This window comes from Micromys minutus, assembly GCF_963924665.1.
Source record: "Micromys minutus genome assembly, chromosome: 21".
NCBI lineage: Eukaryota > Metazoa > Chordata > Mammalia > Rodentia > Muridae > Micromys > Micromys minutus.
In genome coordinates this window covers 13,026,913-13,048,971 of record NC_137956.1, presented here as the reverse complement: position 1 = coordinate 13,048,971, position 22,059 = coordinate 13,026,913, and the positions used below count along the sequence as shown (strand labels likewise).

The following is a 22,059-nucleotide window of genomic DNA, read 5'->3' as shown; positions in this document are numbered from 1 at the left end:
TTTTTTTGATAAGTTTTATAGGCTTCAGAAGCTTGTATCTCAGGCATTTTTATTCTGTAGATGACATTCATAATTTCGAGGAGACTGTACAGTTTCTTTTCCTTGAAAAATCACTGATGGAAAACAGGCATGGTGGCTCATACCTTTAATCTCAGCACTTTGGAGGCAGAGGCAGGAGGATCTCTGTGAGTCTGAGGCCAGCCTGGTCTACAGAGTGAGTTCCAGGTCAGCCAGAGCTACACAGGGAAACCCTGTTCAAGGAAAAAAGAAAATAAACTCATCGACAGAGAAGCAGGATGACTTTGGTTCTGCCACATTTTCAGACGTGTTTGACCTAAGTTTCTCATAGCAAGACATTTCTAGCATTTGCTTACTTTTCATCCACAGAGTGTACTGGAACATCACACGGTGAAAGCCACGCTTTTCTTCCTTACTATGCATAGTGAATCTATTTTTTTTTCTTTTCTCTGTAGTGTACTTAAATGTGACCGATCTGAAAACTTACCAGGTTGGATGGGATACGTTCTGTGTCAAATGGTCACCCCACCGGGCAGCTACCTCCTACAGGCTAAAACTGAGTCCCGCAGATGGTATGTGGAAAAGAAAACAAAACTGAGCTTGTGGTAGCAACATCTTAACCGGAAGCCTTTGTTTATAAGCCGTTATATAAACATGCCCTTACAGATAGCAGACGATAACACTTGTTTTTCCTCTTGTCACCATCAGGAACCAGAGGACAAGAAATAACAGTGCGGGGATCAGAGACCAGCCACTGCTTCACTGGCCTCTCCCCGGAGGCTGAGTATGGCGTTACTGTGTTTGTGCAGACGCCAAATCTCGAGGGGCCGGGGGTCCCCATCAAAGAACAAACCAGTAAGTTTTGAGTAATCTGGAGTGTAGAATGTTCCAAGTGTGGGCGGCATCCGACTCTTCTCCCCTGGGGTAGCAGTAATAGGATGAGCGGGGTGTGTGGCTGCTCAGGACCTTAGTCTTTATTGGCGGTATTTAAAAATCTTCCAGTGTATTCTTATTTTCTGTGCGTTGGTATTTTGCCTGCATATCTGTCTGTATGAAAGTGTTAGGTCTCCTAGAACTGGATTTACAGGCAGGTAAAGCTGCCACGTAGGTGGAGGGAATTGAACCCTGATCCTCTACAGCCAGTGCTCCTGATGACTCTCTCCAGCCCCTATTATGGTATTTTAAGAAGAGAGAGAGAGAGAGAGAGAGAGAGAGAGAGAGAGAGAGAGAGAGAGAGAGAGAGAGAGAGAGAGAGAGAGAGAGAGAGAGAGAGAGAGACAGACAGGGAGGGAGGGAGGGAGGGAGAGATAGTTCTGACAAAGCTAAAATATTACCGAGTTTTACTTGTGTGGCTTCTCTGGGGGCCCGTTCTCCCTCCGAACTTCTGCTGTCTGCAGCATAGTCGATCTGACAGGTGACTGAGGATGCGCAGTCCAGTTAGAAAGGAGTCTCCTTTAGTCATTGCCAGTGGGCGGGACCTCTGCTTTCTAGGTCTTGATTTATTTTTAAGGGTTGAAGCCCCGTTTCCTTGTGGGCTAGGGAATGTACATGTTATAGTTTTCTAACTGTTGCTTTGAAATACTAGCTGTGAAACCAACAGAGGCTCCTACAGAACCACCCACGCCTTCTCCTCCTCCCACTATCCCACCTGCCCGCGACGGTAAGTAACGTCAACTGCAAAGCCTAAAGTCAGCCCGTAGGGAACCCATATTTATGCTGCATGCACAGAACCTACACTCAGAGCGTTCCGATACCGTGTCTGCTGAAGGGATCTTGCAGAGGGAACAAAGGTGACCAGTTATTTGTTCCTCTATTTCTAGGCACATTTTGGGGGTGAATCAAATCAGTCCAGAGCCAACCCAAGCCTTTAGCTGGGACTGGTTCCTTAGCTTTGCAGCAAAGCTCTAACCGGACCTTGCCTCTTCTCCGCGGTCACACTGTGGCCTCTTTGCTCTGCTGATGGCTGGCGTCAACAGACACTGTGAACCTTTCTGGCTATATCCGAAATCTAATCACTTAGGCCATTGACTTTGGAATTCCTGGCTCCTGAACTGAAAAGAGACCCAGATTACACAAAGCTAAAAATATTTCCATTCATCAAAATCTGAGACGCGATTGTCAGTTCCAGTGAACTGGTAAAAAACACACTGAGCTATTAAGACGGCTGTCTCAGTGATTTGAGGGCCTTTTTTCCCCTCTTCTTCTCCTCATCTTCTTTTTCTTCGTGTTGCATCAAATCCAGTTCAAGCGAAAGCATTTGGTTTATTCTTTTTCTGCACTTTGATTTTTAGAAAACATTTCGATTTTTAGTGTTTGCCCTTCATAATATAAAGGTTTAGATTGCTGTAACCTTATTAAAAGTGCCATTTAATTAAAATAAAAATTAAAGTGTGTCATTTAGAGACTAAAATAAAAGTTTTATTCATGACCAGATTGGGACATCCAGGGCAATGGTTGAAGCTCCATTCACACACACACATCATCACAACCCACAGCCTAGAGTTGATCTTCAAGTTTGCTCTTGAATTTATATTTGTATAAGTTTGAATGAACTAAGGTTTTATAAACATTGCCCCAGAAATTGTTCTTTTAGGTTGTAAGTTCAAAATAAGTCAAGACAAAGATGTTGTGTTTTATAAAAAGATAAAGAGAGGAATATGTTTGGTAGAGGTGTGGTAAGGTGCGGGGTAAGGGGGTGCCTCCGTGGGCACATGCTGAGGCACCCCTTTCCTGTGGGGTACCAGCCACATGATAGTATAGTACAGAATAGAGTTTATTCAGGGCATGGGGAGGGGAGTTGAGAGGGTAGTAGAGACAGAGACAGGGAGAGAGAAGCAGAAGACCATCAACAAATTGAAAGAGAGAGAGGAGAGGGGAATAGGGAGAGAGGGCAAGAGACAAAAGAACAGAGCAGAAGCAAGAAGGCAAGAGAGAGAGAGGAGGGGGTAAGCAGCTCCTTTTATAGTGAGTCAGGCACATCTGGCTATTGCCAGGTAATTATGGGGTGGAGCCTAGACAGAATGCTAACAAAAGATATTTATCTCTTTTTCTTCTTTTCTTACTTATGGTTCTGATGCTACAATTTCAAAGCCAAGAAAACATTTTATTTGTCCTAGATATTTGATAATTATAGTGAAGATCTCCCAACCCGCTGGTGACCTTCCTTAAACTTTTGATATTGACACTTCTCAGTCGATTCCCTTCATTTATTGGTTGAGGCATCTTGAAGGATTGCATGTGGCAAGAAGCTATCACTGAAGAATGAATTTAATCAGCAAATTCCCAGAACTAAAGCTGAGGGTCACTTAGATCAGAACTTTTCAACTTTTTTTTTTTTTTTTTTTTTTTTTTTTACATTTGAGCCATCTGGATGTCTTACTATTTCTGACTCATGATCCTGGCCTGGCTGAGAAGGCCACATTTCTTCCTGGCTCAGAGATGGTGCTGTTCCCAAGGTAGTCATACTGAGGAGAGTAGTAAGGTTTTAGCCGCTATTCAATTATACAGTGTCACGTGATAAGAAAATTAAGGAGATTTGGATTTTCTTTCCTTTTTTTCTTTCAGTATGCAAAGGGGCCAAGGCAGATATTGTGTTCTTGACGGATGCCTCTTGGAGTATTGGAGATGACAATTTTAACAAAGTTGTAAAATTTATTTTTAATACTGTGGGGGCCTTTGATGAAATCAGCCCAGCTGGGATTCAGGTGAGCACTTTATTATTTGTAGTTTCTTCTGTTTACTTATTTGCAATCCTATGGTTTTCTTTCTACTCACCGTTAAAGTAGGAAGTTGTTTCAGTATAAACTCTTTTTACCTTTATAGTTTGTTATGTCCATTACGTTAGTCTTTGGGAAGTAAGTTGATCCTGGGGATAAACAAATAGTAATATATACGTATCTTTAGCTTTCCTCTTTGTCCAGAGGATGATCCTGTTGGAGAACTTAGGAGAACCTGACTCTAACATTCTACTTGAAACTTCCAACAAAGCACATTCCATGAAAGGCCATCCAAAGTTCTGCACATTAAGTGTGCTGTTGTGTCGTGCCCTTAACATGAGAATAGTGGTTGGAAAGGGTGTGTGTGTCTGCTCTGTTATTACATCGAATACATTATCCCAGCCAGAAGCATGTCCATTAGTGACCCAAAGGATACTTAGTTTGTTTTTCTAAGATGGTAATTACCAATTATATTACGGTGGAATCACTTCCAGTATGTTTTCTTTTGTACTTGAGTAGGAGCTTAGAGAAATTTATGTTTCTACAAGAAACATCAAAGAGTAATTAATCATTTTATTGTAATCTGTCACAAAACAAAGAGCCTTTTCTGCTCTTCCCAGGATACCCTTGAAAAGATGAACACCTACACTCCACAGTTCTCTAAAGCCTTCTAGGTGATGTTCCAAACTCTTTTGAGAATGTCAACCAAGCTATTATTGGCCACTTTCTTGAGTTTCCAAAAACGATGGCTCTTATAGTTTATTAACTTCACTTGATCACATGATTATCAGTCCTTAAAGCAGTTCTACAGGGTAAATAGAGTCATCTGGACCTTATTGATAAAGAAACCAACCCCCAGAAAAGGAGGAACTGCCCAGTGTTACGCAGCAATGGTTAGACTTGGGCCCGGTGAATCTTGACTGCACAGCTCTAAATCATGCTTGCAAGTAAATCCTACTGTTTTGTCCTGATAGTAATGATGATGATACTATGGCATCTTTATTTACTATGATGAATGAATTACATCTATGGAAAGGAAAAGGTGGCTGAGAGCCAACTGCCCATGAGTTAATATGGTTTTGCTCTTGTTTCTGACACCGGGATCTCACCATTATGCTGGCTGACCATCATTTTACATTTTGGAGAAGCGCACATGTGACTATTTTTGGCGATAATTTAAATGATGGCGGTTCCATTGGAGATTAGAAATCCGAATGTAATGAGACTACAGCAATCACAGTTATATTATCAGCCATTACGAGTTTAAAATATCTCGTTACATCCAAGATCCCGCTTTGCTGTCGGAGGAACAACTGGGATGACTGAGATCCAACAGGATGACTGACACTTCCCTCTCATCTCATTTTCTTTCAGGTGTCTTTTGTGCAGTACAGTGATGAGGTCAAGTCTGAATTCAAGCTCAACACATACAACGATAAAGCTCTAGCCCTCGGAGCCCTCCAGAATATTCGGTACAGAGGAGGAAACACAAGAACAGGTATCCTGTGGCAGCGCTGGTGTGGGGCTCCTCTCCCTGGGGTAGGCAGGGTGGTCTAATGGTCATAGCCCTGTCACCTGGGCATAGTCAGTGAATAGTTCTCACTGAAGTGACACTGAAGTTCTCATTCCACACTCTGCAGGCAAGGCCCTCACATTTATCAAGGAGAAGGTCTTGACCTGGGAGAGTGGCATGAGGAAGAATGTCCCAAAGGTGCTGGTTGTGGTCACAGATGGCCGGTCACAGGATGAGGTGAAGAAGGCAGCCTTTATCATCCAACAATCAGGTAAGCAGAAGCGTAGACTTCATGGTGTAGGAGACTCCAAGTTTTACATTTGGTAATAAAAGAGCCAAATTTTGTTTCGCTGTGTACTTCATAACTATAATTTCCATTTAATTATGGAATAGGTTGCTTATTCCTTATCAATGACACGTGCTCTCCTTGCAAAAGATGTGATTCAGGGCTATCCACTGACTCTCCCCACAGAGAATGGGAGAGTCCAGAAGGCTATGACAATGGAACAATCCTATGCCAGGCTTCTTGCTATAGCACAGATGAGTTTTGATTTTAGTTCCTGTGCAAGGAGTGTCATAGGTAGGATTCCTTCTGCCGTAGCTCATCCTTGCAGATGCAGACTGAATGAAGATTGTCAGTAGGCAGTCTGCAAATAAGAATTATGCAAGTCTCTGGGAGATGGTGCTGGGGATACCAACCAGACAGTGTAGGAGCCCGTGGTAGCATGTCTCTGTTGAGTTATTGTTCAGACTTATTAGAGGTGAAAGCAGACCTTTCTAGGATGTTTATTAACATCATCTTTCCTGCCATTGGCTCACGCAGGGCCTTGGTGAGAATATTCTAGAAAGTACCCTATACTATGTGTGATCTGCTGTAATGAATGGCACTTTGTTAAATGGAACATCAGGTCCTTTGTAATTATGTGGCTGATATTGTAAGTCATGCTGAGTGTCAAAGTCATTTCATTTTTCTTTAGCTTTAATTTTAAGTTATCATATAAAATAGTTTTCTTTTTGGAATTCTCATACTCAGTTTCTTTTGATTGCCTCTCTCCAACTTGCTCCTCTCTGCCTTCTGCTCGCGCCCCTTCCCTGTTTGTATCCCCCCCCATGTCTGGTGTTCCTCCAGCTACTTTCATATCACATGTGAGCTGATACCTGCTCCCTTAAAGCTTATTTTCTTCTTCAATGGGTTCTTTGTAGTTATCGGCCATATGAGTACACGTGTATACACGATAGAAGGTGGGATCTGCTTTGAGAGACTGGAGCAATTCTCATGCTGAGCCTTAGTTACCTGACTTAATGAAACTGATGAACTGATGATAAAAATACAGTGCACATGCAAATGTTTATGTCTGCAAGTGTCCTTATATATAGCCTGTTTGTTACGATGCCAAATAGAGCATTTAGAATAAAACTACTTACACTTAAAGAATAGAATGTTCTCGGCAAGAGGTGTAGCATCTCTTTTAAAAAGTGGTCAACGTGCTTGAGCCCAAGTTTGATAATTTTTTTTTCTTTTAAAATCAGTTTTAAGAATTAAAATATAAAACTTAAAAACAGGTTTATGTTGTTAATGGAATCAACAGAACTGTTGAACTTTAGTGTTTAAACAGTAAATCCATGGAAGACAACGTATACGGAACAGCCCTTCTACTCTTAAAAGCTTCAAGTTTTAATTGTTTGGGTGTCATTTGAAAAAGCTCAGTAAACTGAGTTTTTTAAGCCAGAAAATAGGATGTCAGTGAAGCAGCTTATATTCATTAAAGAGTACACTTTCTTCTCTTTAGAGGAGTCTGTGTCAAATAAAAGGATTTGCCATCCATGCTGAGGAAATACAGCATGGTTTGTGATGTATTTCCTGGTTGATGATGCTTTCATTTTGGATTTCTTAAATACCAAATGATGGGAAGAAGCTAAGTGATTCCTTTGTGCACGTGACCGGCAGGGTTCAGTGTATTCGTGGTCGGTGTGGCTGACGTGGACTACAATGAGCTCGCCAACATTGCCAGCAAGCCCAGCGAGAGACATGTGTTCATTGTGGATGACTTTGAATCTTTTGAGAAGATCGAGGACAATCTTATCACATTTGTTTGTGAAACTGCCACTTCAAGTAAGTCATGCTCAGCACAGAGCCATGGCCTCAGTGAGAAATGACTGCTTATAGGTAGTTAGTTATCCATACTGTGTGGGATCATGCCCAGGGCATAAATAGATTCTGGGAAATCTCTTGAAACTGATGAATCACTGCTCTTTTGAGATCTGTCTAAATGGCTTCTTGCCAGAGGTCCATTTTTAGCTTACAGATGTAATAAATCCCGTATGGGAAAATCTCTCCCTTTCCTACCAGCCCAGTGTCTAGGGCATTTGAACTGTATATTTGGGAGAGCTTCAGTGAGGCGGTTTCCTATTTATAATCAACTGGTCTCTTGTTGGCTTGTACCCTAAGAGAACAATGAGAAGACTTGCCTTTTACTTTTATTTACTCGCTATTCTTTTTCTGTAGTGCTAGGGATTGAACCTAGGATCTGGCATACGCTAGGCCAGTTTTCTACCACTGACCTGTGTCCTTAGTCTAGTCTTAGGATTTTTTTTTTTAATGCTAAGATTTCAAATTTAGCTTTGAACTACAAATGCTAAATAAAGACCAAACTGATGCATCTTCCCCCTCAACCATGAGCAACAGTTCTTTAGTGGTTTAGATGATGGGAACACTATATGTCATTATTAAATACCAACAATTAAATGCCATATTAAAAACTCTGCTTTGTACACATGTGTTGCTACTTTCTGTGCATCTGTGTAAGCCATGTTGGTGACTCTTTCAGGTTGTCCCCTCATCTATCTGGATGGCTACACATCACCAGGTAAGACATTTGTGTAGCCTTTGGCTAATGATTTTCAAGATATGCACAATAGAACTGTAACATACTCATTTAATATTCTCTTCTTTGATGTCAAGGCTTTAAGATGCTTGAAGCTTACAACCTGACAGAAAAGAATTTTGCCTCTGTCCAAGGAGTCTCTTTGGAATCAGGGTCTTTCCCCAGCTATTCAGCCTACAGGCTTCAGAAGAATGCCTTCATCAATCAGCCCACAGCGTAAGTGTGAAAACACGGGGCTCCCCTTTTCTTAGAGTAGACAAGAGGCTCTTAGACTTGATGATTTTCTAGAATCTTGGAACTTAAGAATTACCTTATGGATAACCCAGTTTGTTTTCCCTAAACCCAGCTTAATTATCTTCCTAGGGCTGGGTGACAGTGTGTGTATAGAACACTGACTGACATTCATGTCTTATTATTCCTAGATCCTTATTATCCCAGCCTCTCAGTCTGGCTAGCTTGCTGTTGAGCTGTAGGCTAGGGTTTTAGTTTACTCCCTTCTTCTAAGGAAGGCTGGGAATACAGGAAGGCAGTTTGTTATTTTGAACGTTTCACCCCTGTGCTGTAGATGAGCTGGGTGGGGTAAGTGAGAACAGACTTTCTATCTCGTGTTTCAGACCTCAGAGAAGGAAGGGCTGCGACACTCACACTTGCCCACCATCAGACAGGCGGAGGGTCGTTTTCCTTGGCAGATCCTTTAGCAGTCTGTTGGGCAGCAGTAGATGGTATTTTCTTTCATGAAAGTTTGCACCTGGGTTTGATAACAAAAATTTATGTTTCTTAGTCATTAAAAATGAAAAGTTTTTTATGTCGAAAAAAAAGTGTGTTTGGCAACTCCAGGGGAGAAAGGAGAAGAAGAAACAAATTGTTCAGAAAGTTAGGAGAGGGTCAGAAAACAATGTCTGAAATTTGAAATGCACTGAGAATGCCAATGAAAAGTCAATTCTAAAACCAAAGCTAATCTGTTTTAAGGAGGAGTCCATAGCATGGTTTGACCCACTAGAAATTCCCACACTTTCTGTGCTTAGTGACAGTGGCTCAGTATGCTAGGTTTTCTAGTCTGTGCTTAGTGACAGTGGCTCAGTATGCTAAGTTTTCTAGTCTATGCTTAGTTACAGTGGTTCAGTATGCTAGGTTTTCTATTCTATGCTTAGTTACAGTGGCTCAGTATGCTAGGTTTTCTATTCTATGCTTAGTTACAGTGGCTCAGTATGCTAGGTTTTCTAGTGGGCAGCAGTACTCAATATTTAATTTTTTCCACTCACCTGGAGATATGATTTTAAATAATGGCAGACTCTTGTCTCTACAGAAGTCACAAATTTTGACTAGAAGGAAAGATGAATAAATGTAATTAGATTTTTGTTGTTCTTCCGAAGAAGGAGAAAAATAGGCTAATTGAGAGAGGAGGATGATATAGGGAAAGAAAACCAGCATTTTAAACCTGGGACAGTAAAAGACAGCTCTTAACCACATAAAAATCACCCTCTTAGCTTTCTCAGAGCTTATCCCCTGGGGATCAAGAGCGAATCACACCGAGCATGTTGGTGATACAGCATCAGGACATGGAGCCTCCAGAGACATCCTGTGCCATTTTCCCCAGGAGTTTCTCTTCAGGCCTTTGTCCTATCTCCAGGGAGAAAATGTCATGTAGAAAATGTCATACAGAAACCAATTAACTCCCCTTCAAACATTCTCCCAGAACAGCATTTCACACAGTGCTAGGGGGACACAAGAGATGGAAATATTTGTCTCATGTCGTTAGAGCCAAACTCATTTCCCTCTAGTTGAGTCACATCTCTATTTCACTTCTAATTGTTTGCATAAGTACATGGCCTTAACATTTACAAAAATTGGTCCTCTCTTGGGGGAATATGTAAGTTTACTGAGGTGCTTTACTTGATTTCAAGGGAGGAATTTAGAGTTGTAGGAACTACTGTGAGGCCAAGAGAAAATGAAAACCATTTAATCTACATTGCCATATTCCTGCCACTGGAAATTAAGTATGCTGTGTAAAGCCCCATCTCTTCATATTATATCTATAATATCTATAATTATAGTGTTTCTTACTTTAAAAGTAGTGCTTCCATGTGTCTAGAAAAAAAATAGTTATGGATAGGGTGATAAAGACTGTTTGAAAGTTTTTCAAACTTGTAACTTTATTAAATATTAAGTAATTGATTAGTGTTGGTTTCTTTGATGCATTTCATAAGTTTTTCTACTTCTGCTATGAGGCTTGATGACTATAATTAGGTTCTAACACTACCAATAATGATATACTTGTGTAAAAATTCAGCCTCTGATGAATAATCTATTCATTGTTTATTTTGTTTTATTCAACAGAGAACTCCATCCTAATGGACTCCCTCCTTCATACACGATTATATTATTGTTTAGACTTCTCCCAGAAACTCCTAGTGACCCCTTTGCAATTTGGCAAATTACAGACAGAGACTACAGGCCACAAGTTGGAGTAATTGCAGATCGTAAGGAACTTTATTTTATTTTAAAGCACATGTATAGTTTTGATCATGTTTTTCCTTATATCTTTAGAAATCTTCTGAATGCATATGTATGCGTTTGCATATGTGTATGTGTAGATGTATATATATATATATATATATGTATATATACATATATATATATTTACTTGGAACATGTTTTTAGTTGAAACTTATTAAAATAGCATGCCAACAAATATTCAAATGGCATCTTAGTCTAATTGAAATAATTCTATTGTTTTTTATCATTTATTTAGTTTTAAAAATTAACTTATTCATTCTTTGAAAATTGTCCTATATGTAGTGAGTCTGAGTTCTGTTCACATTCATTATCCCCTCTTCTCCCGTTTCTTCTGCTGAAACCCTGGTTCTCCCCGCAAAGCCCCCTTACTCTTTTGTCTTTTCTGGCAAAGCATTGAGTTTAACTGGGGGGGGGGGCAAACATGAGCATGGGTAGGGAGTTATTCACTGAACTCTGGGAAATTTTTTAGTGGCTACACCACCAAAGAAAATGACACCTTCCTCCTCATCCAACCATTCATTAGTAGCAGCAGTTGTTCATGGTGAGGCAGGGCCTCGCGAGTTCTCCTCTATCCATGTTGGAATGATCATGGACTCATGTCTTGTGCGGGCACTGTGCATGTAACTGAAACCGTGGTGAGCTCAAGAGTGCAGTTACCATACCATACTTAGAAGACATTTGTTTGTATAGCACATCTTCCCATGCACTTGTTCTTACATTGCTTTTGCCCAACTTCCTCAGTATTCCCCGAGTCTTGGAAGGAGTGACGTAGATGCTTTGGTTAGAGCTGAACACCCCAGCATCTCTTACTCTCGGTACTTTAGCTAGTTATGAGTCTCAGCGTCAACCTCTGCCTGCAGCAAAAGAAGCTCCTCTGACAAATATGGTTATGAACCAGTATTCAGAAGGTAGTCTGATAGGCTGTTTATCTATCAAAGGATAGAAGTAGATCCTCCTCTGACTCTGGCATACGACATCCTCAGCTCTGGGATCCTTACCAGGTATACAAGTCCAGGCCTGAAATCCTTCCATCCCTTCCGTGGATTCAACCAGGAAGTCGCTGGCTGCTTTGTCATAATTGTGCCCCCATTGTATCAGTGGGTGGCACATCTTCCCTGGCAGATATTGGGCTTCTTTTTAATTTGCAATTCTCCAACAAAGAACTGTTTTGTATACTGTGAGCGAAAAGTACGGTGCATGTGATTTAACAATAATCTTATCTTGATTGCAGCTTCTAGCAAGACACTATCTTTCTTCAATAAGGATACGAGAGGCGAGGTACAAACTGTTACATTTGACACCGATGAAGTGAAGACACTGTTTTATGGAAGCTTTCATAAGGTAAAAATGTAAGATTGAGTCTCATTTTTAGAGTAAGAATATGAATTCAAAAACTCAAACTTAATTTTTACCGTATTTAAGCTAAATTAGAACCCTAGCTGTGTCTTTTACAAATAAACCTTTATTTTAAATAATTCGATTAATTCAAAAGATAAAATTTGAACAAAACAGTAAATGCCATTAGCATTTTGATATATTTTCACTGTATCTTTCAAAGTTTGAATCAATAGTTATATACATACGTGTATATATATACATTTGTATTTATATATTTATTTATATATAATGAACCTGCCTGTTTTTCTGCTTACCAGTTTTTCAAATTTAAGAAATATTGATGTGTATGTATGCTGTGTAAGTGAGGCTGTACTTGCAGTCCTGAAGAGGGTGTTAGATCTCTCTGGAATAGGAGTCACAGGCAGTTTTGTGCCATGTGACCTGGAAGCTGGGAAGTAAACTCAAGTCCCCTGAGAGAACAGCAAGTGCTGACCTTTGAACCACCTATCTGGCCACTCTATTTACTACTTTATTGTAAACATTTCTGTCATTTATTTTAATGAACTTAATAATTTAATGGGTTACAGTTTAATTGGTCATGTTACAATTTTATAGAGAACAAACGTTTTATGTCCGTGCCTATTAAAAAGTTACAAGCATGCAAGCGAACTGTAGAATCAGCATTTTAAGCTCAAAAATTAACAATAACTGGTGAAATAATTAAAGCAAGTGTGTAATAGATTATTACATGAACACAAAGTCTACAGACACCAATATCTTAATACAGAGTTTTCCGAATAACCACATTAAAGCTCTAAGATATATTTAAGATGGTTTCTCATTCTTGGAGATCTTGAGTTTTTGTCACTGTCCAGAGGATTATTGAAACTTTCAGGTTTCTGAGGGGCAATAAATTGACAAAGGACAGTAATGAGACAGGATATAGTAGAACAGAAGGAATGATCTAGTTTAGGAATACATTTTAATGTTCTTACATGTTAGATTGTGCTAACAGGAATATAAGTTATTAAATTGATCATGTATAATTTTTCTATGTGTGGTGTGGTAAAAGATAAGCCACATACACAAAACACACTTTCTAGTTCAGTCTGATCCCCAGGTGAAACCAAACAGCCTTCCTCTTGCTCACAAAGGTCAGTGCAGCCCCATCCTGCTTACTGTTCTTGGACATGCTTAATTTCTTCCCATACACTTTCCAATTCACGAATTAGATTCCCTCATATATAAAAATTATTAGTTCTTTGAGACTTTCTTTTTTCTTTTACAGAAAATAGACCTTTTTTTTCATACACTTTATTCTGATTACTGATTCCTGTCCCCTTACTTCTCCCAGCTCCTCCCTATTTTCCCTCTCATCTGGATCAACAGCCTTTCTATTATTGTCAATAGGAAACAAATAGACATTTAAGAGATAATAAGAAAAATAAGATAAAAATCAAACAAACTGGAATATGATAAAAAGAACAAAACAAAATCAAAGAGCCAAAAAAGCACACACACACACACACACACACACACACACACACACACACACACACACACACACAAGATGTGTAAGGTAGAAAAAACAAAACAAAATCCCCAAACCCGTTACTTAACATTATGGAACAAAGACCTTCCAATGCTGCCGTTGAGTTCATTTTCTGTTGCTGCGTTTGGGGGTTACTCTTAGGACTGGTTTGTTTCCCTAGTAGGACTCTAGGATGCAACTGATTTCTTTCCATGTGACTGTCAATGGAAGATTAGCTTTTTGGTTAGGAATGAGTGTGTGTGTGTGTGCATGTGTGCGTTTACTTTTCCTTTCATCCCTAGGACACCATCTAATGCACAGTGCAAGCTGTAGTTGCTGCAACAGTCTTTGTGAGTTCTTATGCGCAACAGCCCTACTGCTCCTGGAAGACCTTGATTCTTTCTTGTCCGCCATTCCCTCTGGCTATATCTCTTTCTGCCTCCTCTTCCAAAGAGTTCCTTGAGCCTGAGGGGAGTGATTTGTTGGAGATATCCCAGTTAGGACGGAATGTTATAAGGACTCTTACTACAAGAATAATGTCTGACTGTAGGTCTCTATGTGTTCTTATGTGTGCTTACTCTGATAAGGAAGACTCAGATCTATGAGTATAGCAGAATGTTTGCTAGGAGTCATTTTATTGCTACATTACTTTAGCAGAATAGTAGCATTTTGTTTTCCTTTAGATCCCTGGGCTATCTAGCTTTAGGTTCTTCATCACCCAAGCAGTGTTGTGTATAGGCTCCATCTGATGGAATGGCCTTAACTCAAATCAGATGTTGGTTGGTTACTCCAAAAAATGTTGTACCACTAGTGCACCAGTCCATCTGGCAGCTACATCATTATTATAGATTGAAGGGATTGAAGCTAGGTTGGTTTTTACGTTTCTCCTCTGGTAGTGTGTAGAGTACCTTCTAGTACCACGAAAACTTTTCCATAGAGGCAAAGGCACTAGGCAGGTACCAGCTTGATTCATGTTTGATCAGTTAGGTAGAGGTTGTCTTCAGCAATAAGACCTTGTTGTCAGTTGTGGAGAATCACCAATATTCTTAACAATAGCCTGATTTGTTTGGGGGTTCCCATGGGACACCGTTGGCCAACAATTTGATTAGATATGACCCATTCTCAGTACTGGAAGCTTTATTTGGTGATAAGAGATATTTTTCCTATTATTTGATGTGCCATTTTGATAGACTTCAAATGTGTATGGGAAGCTTCCTCTGTATTGGGTTTCTATGTGAGCCTTCCAATGCCCCTTTGTTTAAGCTATTTCTCCACATATCCCCTCCATTATCCCCTTCTCCAGAAGTGATTGACCCTCTCATTCAGTCCTCTCCTTTTCATCCACAATAGAATAGGTAGTTATAGATTCTTGATAAGGTCGAAGAAGGGCTTTCCTAATCTGGCTTAAATAGACATGAGGCTTTCTTGTGGCTATGGAAGCCAACAATAATGGCCATGACAACAGTAACAACATAGCTATAGAGAATACAAAAAATTTCCAAGTGCTGTAGTATATTTTGCTTAAAACATCGGCAGATTTAATGCAATGCAGTAGATAAGTTTCTTCTTGGGAAAGCAAATTCTAGTTTGGGAATGTCATTGGTCTTGACTCATCCTTATCCAGTAGATGTTGGTTCTGGCAAAGTTCTTAGGAACAACCTTGGCTCACTGATAAAGCTATTAAAGTTATGATTGAGTAGCAAGCTGAGAAAGATAAATTTCTTTTTCTTTCACAGTCACTGGAGATGCTAAGAATCTAATCTCCTAAACAACTTGTAAACATTTTGTAGCTATTTTAAAATTCTTAACTTTCATGGAACCCTCCATTTTATTTAAGCCAAAAGAGTAGTACTTTGAGAGATCTGTACTGATAATAATTAATTATTGCAAACAAAGATAATTTTTTTCTGGCATTTCTTTCCTTGTACTGTTTGTTTTCCTAGAGAACTGTTCATATTTTTCATATTTATTTCTTCTCACTGGCTTTCTCTTTTCTCGAATTCTCTATGTTCACTTATTTTGTATTCTTTTTTATTAATAATATTTTGTTTGAAAATTTCTTATATATATTAAATTTCAAATGATATTGCATATAATCTGTATATATACATAATTTATATTTGATATAAACATATAATATGAAATTTAATACATGTATAAAAATATATATTCTTGGTACCTTCCCTACCCTGTTTTATGCCTTTCTGAGCACACCCCTGTTTTTCAATCTTTTTCCCACATTTACCAACTTTTGACTAGTAATAGTGCTCATCAGAGTTTAATTTGGGCTATTTGTATGATCCTAAGTTTAGAACTAACCATCAGAGACTGGAGGTTGCCAATAGATCGACAGTACGTGGCAGGTGCTGTGCTCATCTTCCTCATTCAAGGTTGACTTTTAGGAAGGCTTTATAACTTTGCGCCCAGTGGCGTGGACACACACAGCTGTTGTGAGTGCAGGTTTGCCATAACCATGTCCCTTTAGCTTTTGTAGCTCTGCTCTTTATCTTCTGGGTCTTATATTCTTTCTGCCTCTTCTTCCATGGGGTTGTCTGAGCCTCAAACGAGTGATGAGTGATATAAACGTCTTATTGAGGGCTGAGCCCTCAACCATCCTCTGTTCTCAGCATCTTGTGCAGTCATGGGTCTCCACATTCACTCAGGCCCAGTGCAGGCAACCATAATCCTGAATTCTTTGACCAGTGATCTATAGATCAAGAATCCATGATGCAATATAATTTGCATATGTTTAAAATGCAGTAGGAAGAGTGAAGAAATTAGAAAGCAGTGTATTCTTAGGATGTGCTGATTTATGGTTCACAGTGAAAGATAAACAAATAAAAATCGTTTTGATTTTGCAATAACCCCTTTGAACACTTGTCTGTGTGGTTGTTCATAAAAACGATTTTTTTTTACAATTTATTAGATACTAAATATCCTGGAAATGCGTATGCGATGTTCTTGAGATTAGTGCTAGTTGGCTATCTCACGGATGTTTAAATATTATTTTTAGTAAGCTATGAATCACTTGTATATAGAAACATGTAATTCCTACTTAGCACAGATGTTATGAACCAGTCCTTTTGTGGTGACTCCTTGTAGGAAAAATATTTAGCTTTAAAATAAACCTTTAGAAATTCTTCCCATTCTACCTGCTTCAGAGCAGTTAAAAGTATTTCCACTCTTTCTATCTGTCTGTAAAAGTTTTCACAGTAATTATCAAGTTCTTACTTAAGAATTTGTATGGAGATACTGGGATCCATGAGTCTACGTATGAAGCCAACAGTTTTCCCAGTTGGCCTCTTCCTTGCTTCCATATGTGTCTCTGCTCATTTTCTGATTTCCTATTGTCCTCATCTTCAATAACAGATATAACACAATCAACATGCACCCCTTTCCTTAAATGAATCTTAAGTTCTGCTGATTTCCAGGTTTGACTGTAGATGATGTTCTAGCACCTACTATGTAAGAGACCTGTAAGATACACAGCGAAGGGATGGGAATGAATGAATCAGAATCAATCAATCAATGAATGAATCAGTCTGTGGAAGATATCTACACCTCCACTGTATTGAATGAAATATATTAGTGGTTTATTGACATCTGTTTAGATCAGTCTTTTACAGTTTACAAAATTTTGTCATGCCCTGCATCATCTCTTTTTTGTCTCAGTGAGAGTACACAGTAGGAAAATATAAAATTATACCCAAAGACCTAGGTGACAGACTCTGAAATGTAGTAAATGCCTAGTACAGTTTCATATGACATCATTGGTTTGAAACCTAGGTTCTTGGATGGTTCAAGAAACAACTTATGGGAATGCATCTTTGGGTGGGGAGGAGAGGTTGGGGAAAACTGGGAGGAGTAGAGGGAGGGGAAACTGCAGTCTCGATGTATTGTTATGAGAGAAGAATAACTTGGTATATAAAGTAATGCAGAAGTCAGCTTATTTTTCTGAGAGAAATTCTATAATGAAAATTAATTTTTTAGGTCCATATTGTAGTGACCTCGAAGAGTGTTAAGATTTATATTGACTGCTATGAAATTGTAGAAAAAGACATCAAAGAAGCTGGAAATATAACAACTGATGGCTATGAAGTTCTTGGAAAGCTTCTTAAAGGAGAGAGGAAATCAGCCACCGTGAGTAACGCATTGCGATGCTTTTGATGTTTAGTGCCTTATGGTAAGATGGCATTTTCTAAGTCAGTAAATTTTATTTGCTTTTGTCATTTTCCTCAGTGAGTTTTAAACTGTCACATTTCTTAGTTAGCTTGGAGGTGTGGAAAATCACACTAAGAAAACTTGCTACCGGGAGAACATGACAATATACTTTTTTACTACTGCAGTCATAATAAGAGATTCAGGCACCAAGAAACATCATGTAATCTTTGAAAACAAGGTCATTCTGGAAAGAAACAAGACAAATAACTGCTTATACACCCAGCAAGATCATTATAGGTTTCTTTTTTATTCCTCCAAAATAATTGTTAGCCTGAATTTGTGCACATTCTTTTTTTCTTTCCTTCTTTCTTTTTTTATTTCCAGGGGTGGGCACTAAGTTTCATAATAGTTGGCTGCGTGGCCATAGTTTGGAACTAGTCCTGGTGTCTGATGGGCTCATGAGTGGTTACATAACTGAAAAAGATGTCTTCCCTTTTCCAGAAATTTATCGGTAGCTAGTAGTTCAACAGGGAGAGGCAGGGCCTCATGAGTTTCTTGCTGACCCCTGATTGACGTGCAGGCCAGTTGCAAACAGTCATAGTCATGGTGAAATGCCTGCTTCCAGGTCACATCCTCTCCACTCTCTCTTCTGCAGCTTCTCCTGGTCCATGGAGGAGGCCATAGAAAGAGGCCCTGGTGTGTGTGTGTGTGTGTGTGTATGTGTGTGTGTGTGTGTGTGTGTGTGTGTGTGTGTGTGTGTGTGATAAATGTCCCACTCAGGACTGAGCACTCACTATCTTGTATTCTCAGCGCCTTCAGCGGCCATGTATCTCTGCACCCACTGGCATTAATTGCAAAGAGAAAGTTCTCTGATTAACGCTGGGGATAGTATTTATCTATAAATAATTAGAAGGCAGATCAAGGTGATGTTAACTTAAGAACTGTAATAAGCTCACCCCTAGGGCCTAAGACCTCCACAGGCATGGGATTTTGACTGGGTTTAGTTAGAATTCTCTCTACTGGATCAGAGTACTGTAGTTTGTAGAGGTGATAGCTGGGTAAGATGTCAATGTCTTTTCTTCCCTGATAACCCTGATATGGTACCTTTTGACTTCAGGAAGGAAGAGACCAACATAGTTTTTAAAGAATGGCTGTGTCTAGACAGCATTTTTCTTTTTGTCTAAACAGTTCTATCTTAAACTCTAAAAAGACAGAGGCATATACCTCACTGAAATAGCTCAGTTGAGGGCCTGAAAAATTATTAGTCTACTCCTAGATAATAATTTCTAAAGCAAAGGTCATCATCCATAGAATAAGGAGGCAGTTTCTTTAATGTTGCCTTTCTACAAAGACACACTTTAAAAGATTGATTTAAATGTGGGTAGTATTCAAATTCATCTAGAGGCAGAAAGTAATGTTTTTAGATACCTCAATCAAACACTTCCTTTCAGCTAGTGAATCAGGAATGGGAGCTGCTCAGATGCTGTCCCCATTTCTGTCTATTCAGTTTCAACCATTTTCCTCACCAGGAAAGCATCACAATGCTCTCAAGAGTGTAAGCTCTTGAGAGAATCTGTCTGAAATTGGCAAAATTAAAACGTTTAAACCCTTTTGCATGCAATGGGGGATAGGATGGGGGAATCTGTGGGAGGGAGACTAGGAAGGGGATAACATTTGAGATGTAAACAAATAAAATGATTAATAAGGAGAAAAAATTTTAAACCATCTTTCCGCATGCTTAGCTGATGTTCCCGTTGGTTATTTGCAGTTCCAAATCCAGAGCTTTGACATTGTCTGCAGCCCAGTGTGGACCAGCAGAGACAGATGCTGTGATATTCCCTCTAGGGTGAGTAAGCCCAGCCCTGGCTTCAAATCCCCAAGGCCGAAGTCTTCTCATGCAAATGGTCTGGGAGAGGAAATAGCACTCAACAGCTGCAGATTGGAGCCCAGGGACTTGCAACGTGTGTGTGCTCTTCAGTTACCACTGCTCGTGCCAGGGCTCACGTGACCTTTTGCTGGAAGGATAGGAATGTACAAGACCATATCTGGAAATTCTCTCAACAACAGCCAGGAAGGTCATGCTGAGTCAACGTGTCTGATAAACGCGCTTACTGCAGACCTCCCACTGCTTAACAGCCTTTTACTAAATAAGCTATCACTTTTCTGGATTACTGAGGGTCTTTTGATGGAAGGAATACATACATACATATATACATGCATACATACATACATACATTCATACATACATACATGCATACATACATGTGGTATGTAGGTAATTATAAAGTTCAGTGTTGGTGATATGAAGCTCTTGGCAAGCACAGCTTCATACATCTGCCTGATAAATGTATACTATTTAATATTTAGTGAACATGTATTATAAACCATCAACACTTCAGTAGGACAGGGTGGTAGCAGTACAAAGGGAGTATCTGTGAAAGCCAGTGAGAGAAATTAAAAATGGGATGCATTGGCTTTCCTGTGTGGACTCAACCAAATACAGACTGGGAATATGCAAAAGACCAAATCTATTGAACTTACAATCATAGTTGCTGCTCTAATGCTTTCCTAACTGGGATATTTGTCAACCTCACAGAGACATTTTCATTGCTATTATCTCCCAAATAGCCTAATGTAACAGCTATTCGCAGCACTTATGCTAAGTAATTAGACGTGACCCGAAGCCTGCAGGAGCATACACATGCAAAAACGACAGTGTTTTATCTGAGTGACTTACAGTATCCTTAGGTTTTGGTGTTTTCTGGAGGTCCTGGAACAAACACTCCTTAGATAAACTAAGTAGGATCTGGGTTATGGTGCAGAGCAGGGGTCCTGGGATGAAACCACGAACAGGTAAAGGCATGGGGGATGATGGGAGGTGCCATCAACTCTCAGTGATGAGAGTTAAGCAGAGGACCCAGTGAAGCAAGGGAGCAAGCTACGTGGATGGCAGAGGAAGACACTCCAGCTATAATGTCCACCGTGTGCTCTTCTTATCTGAGGCACATAAAAGTAAAGTAGGAACGTGGCCCACAGTGAGACACATGGTTAACGGAGCAGGGAGACTTGTGGAGACCATGAAAAGGGCTTTGCATTTTTTATTCTGAATAGAATATGAGATGATTCTTAAAAAGATATATAGCATTTTCTATACCAGAGAATAAAGAAAATTGGGCTCAGTTACCAGGGCTCCTGTTAATCTTATTAACATTACTTCCTTATGTGTGGTCTGCTCAAGTATAGCACGAAGAACCAGAGCAAGTTTTAACCTTAGATCATTTTATAAGCGATGATTAAATAGCAGTTATTTGTTCCAGTTGGGAGCCGGATTCCCATGTGTGTAAATAGGGCTAGTGGACGAGGTGTCACCCTCTCTGTCTCACTGAGCTTATGTGCAAATAATCTTTTCAAATTTTCAGAGAGATGAAGCAAAATGCCCTGCTCTTCCGAACGCTTGCACGTGTACACAGGACAGCGTTGGACCTCCAGGCCCCCCAGGCCCTGCAGTAAGGAAACAGACATAGTTGCTTATTGTTTTATTTTGAAAGTCGGTTTTGGAGGAGGATCTTTGGAGTGATCACCTGTTTGTCAGTATGGCGGTCATAAAATGCTTTTTTACCCATTTGTGTTTTCGATGCTAGAGTATGCTAAATTTCCAGCCATATTTATAATAGACTTTGTGATCTGAAATGAAGTAAATCAAGAATTAGGAGCCGGCAAGATGAGTGAGCAGGTAAAAGTGCTTACTGCCAAACCCGAACGATCCCTAACCCCCACAATGTAGAATGAAAGGGTTATCTCATGCAAGTTGTCCTTTGGATTTCATACATGTGCCATGCAGACATGTCCTCCCCCAATAGATTAATAAATGTAATAACAATTTTATTTTTTAAAGATAAGAGTATTCTAGTGCTTGGACCATTTCTCTAGCCACTCAAGTATAATGGCATCAGCTCTCTTCAAGACTTTTCTCCTAAAAACACAAGTTTGGGTTTCTGTCTGTAAATATAAGTGCTTGGAAATGTATTACACTTACTTAAAGTTTGGTTGGGATATAGCCGTGGTTTAGGAGGCTGGCCAAGAACAACATACTTAGAACATATGCACCTGACATAGCGGACACACCACGAGGGTGACGACTCTGTTCTGTGGTCATGGTATAAGTGCTGGAGCAAGGACTGGAGTGTGGGTTATCTGGGATTAGGAGACTTTGAGTAGATACTACGTGATGGATGAGAGACTAAGAAAAGCAAACAGAATCAATGAAGACAGCGGTTATGCAGTACACTGGTCCATCCGTGTGTAACTCTTTGGATTAGGGTTGATTTGTAATACCTGACTTGAGCCCTACTGTGGAAAACAAGTGATTGCTCTAACCTC

General features: G+C 39.7%; 1 protein-coding gene across 3 annotated transcripts in view; it reads left to right on the top strand.

Moving 5' to 3' along the window:
• COL12A1 (collagen type XII alpha 1 chain) overlaps positions 1–22,059 on the top strand; it is a gene marked incomplete at its 5' end in the record, with an annotated part of 110,817 nt that overhangs the window by 71,263 nt on the left and 17,495 nt on the right. For all 3 annotated transcript variants that reach the window (XM_080934627.1, XM_080934626.1, XM_080934625.1), the window contains 14 exons: positions 474–590; positions 727–873; positions 1,604–1,678; positions 3,583–3,722; positions 5,109–5,232; positions 5,375–5,518; positions 7,196–7,360; positions 8,076–8,114; positions 8,210–8,348; positions 10,470–10,612; positions 11,881–11,990; positions 17,509–17,658; positions 19,448–19,525; positions 21,099–21,185. In XM_080934627.1, the coding sequence (XP_080790753.1) occupies positions 474–590; positions 727–873; positions 1,604–1,678; positions 3,583–3,722; positions 5,109–5,232; positions 5,375–5,518; positions 7,196–7,360; positions 8,076–8,114; positions 8,210–8,348; positions 10,470–10,612; positions 11,881–11,990; positions 17,509–17,658; positions 19,448–19,525; positions 21,099–21,185 (1,658 nt within the window). The remainder of the gene's footprint in view (positions 1–473; positions 591–726; positions 874–1,603; positions 1,679–3,582; positions 3,723–5,108; positions 5,233–5,374; positions 5,519–7,195; positions 7,361–8,075; positions 8,115–8,209; positions 8,349–10,469; positions 10,613–11,880; positions 11,991–17,508; positions 17,659–19,447; positions 19,526–21,098; positions 21,186–22,059) is intronic.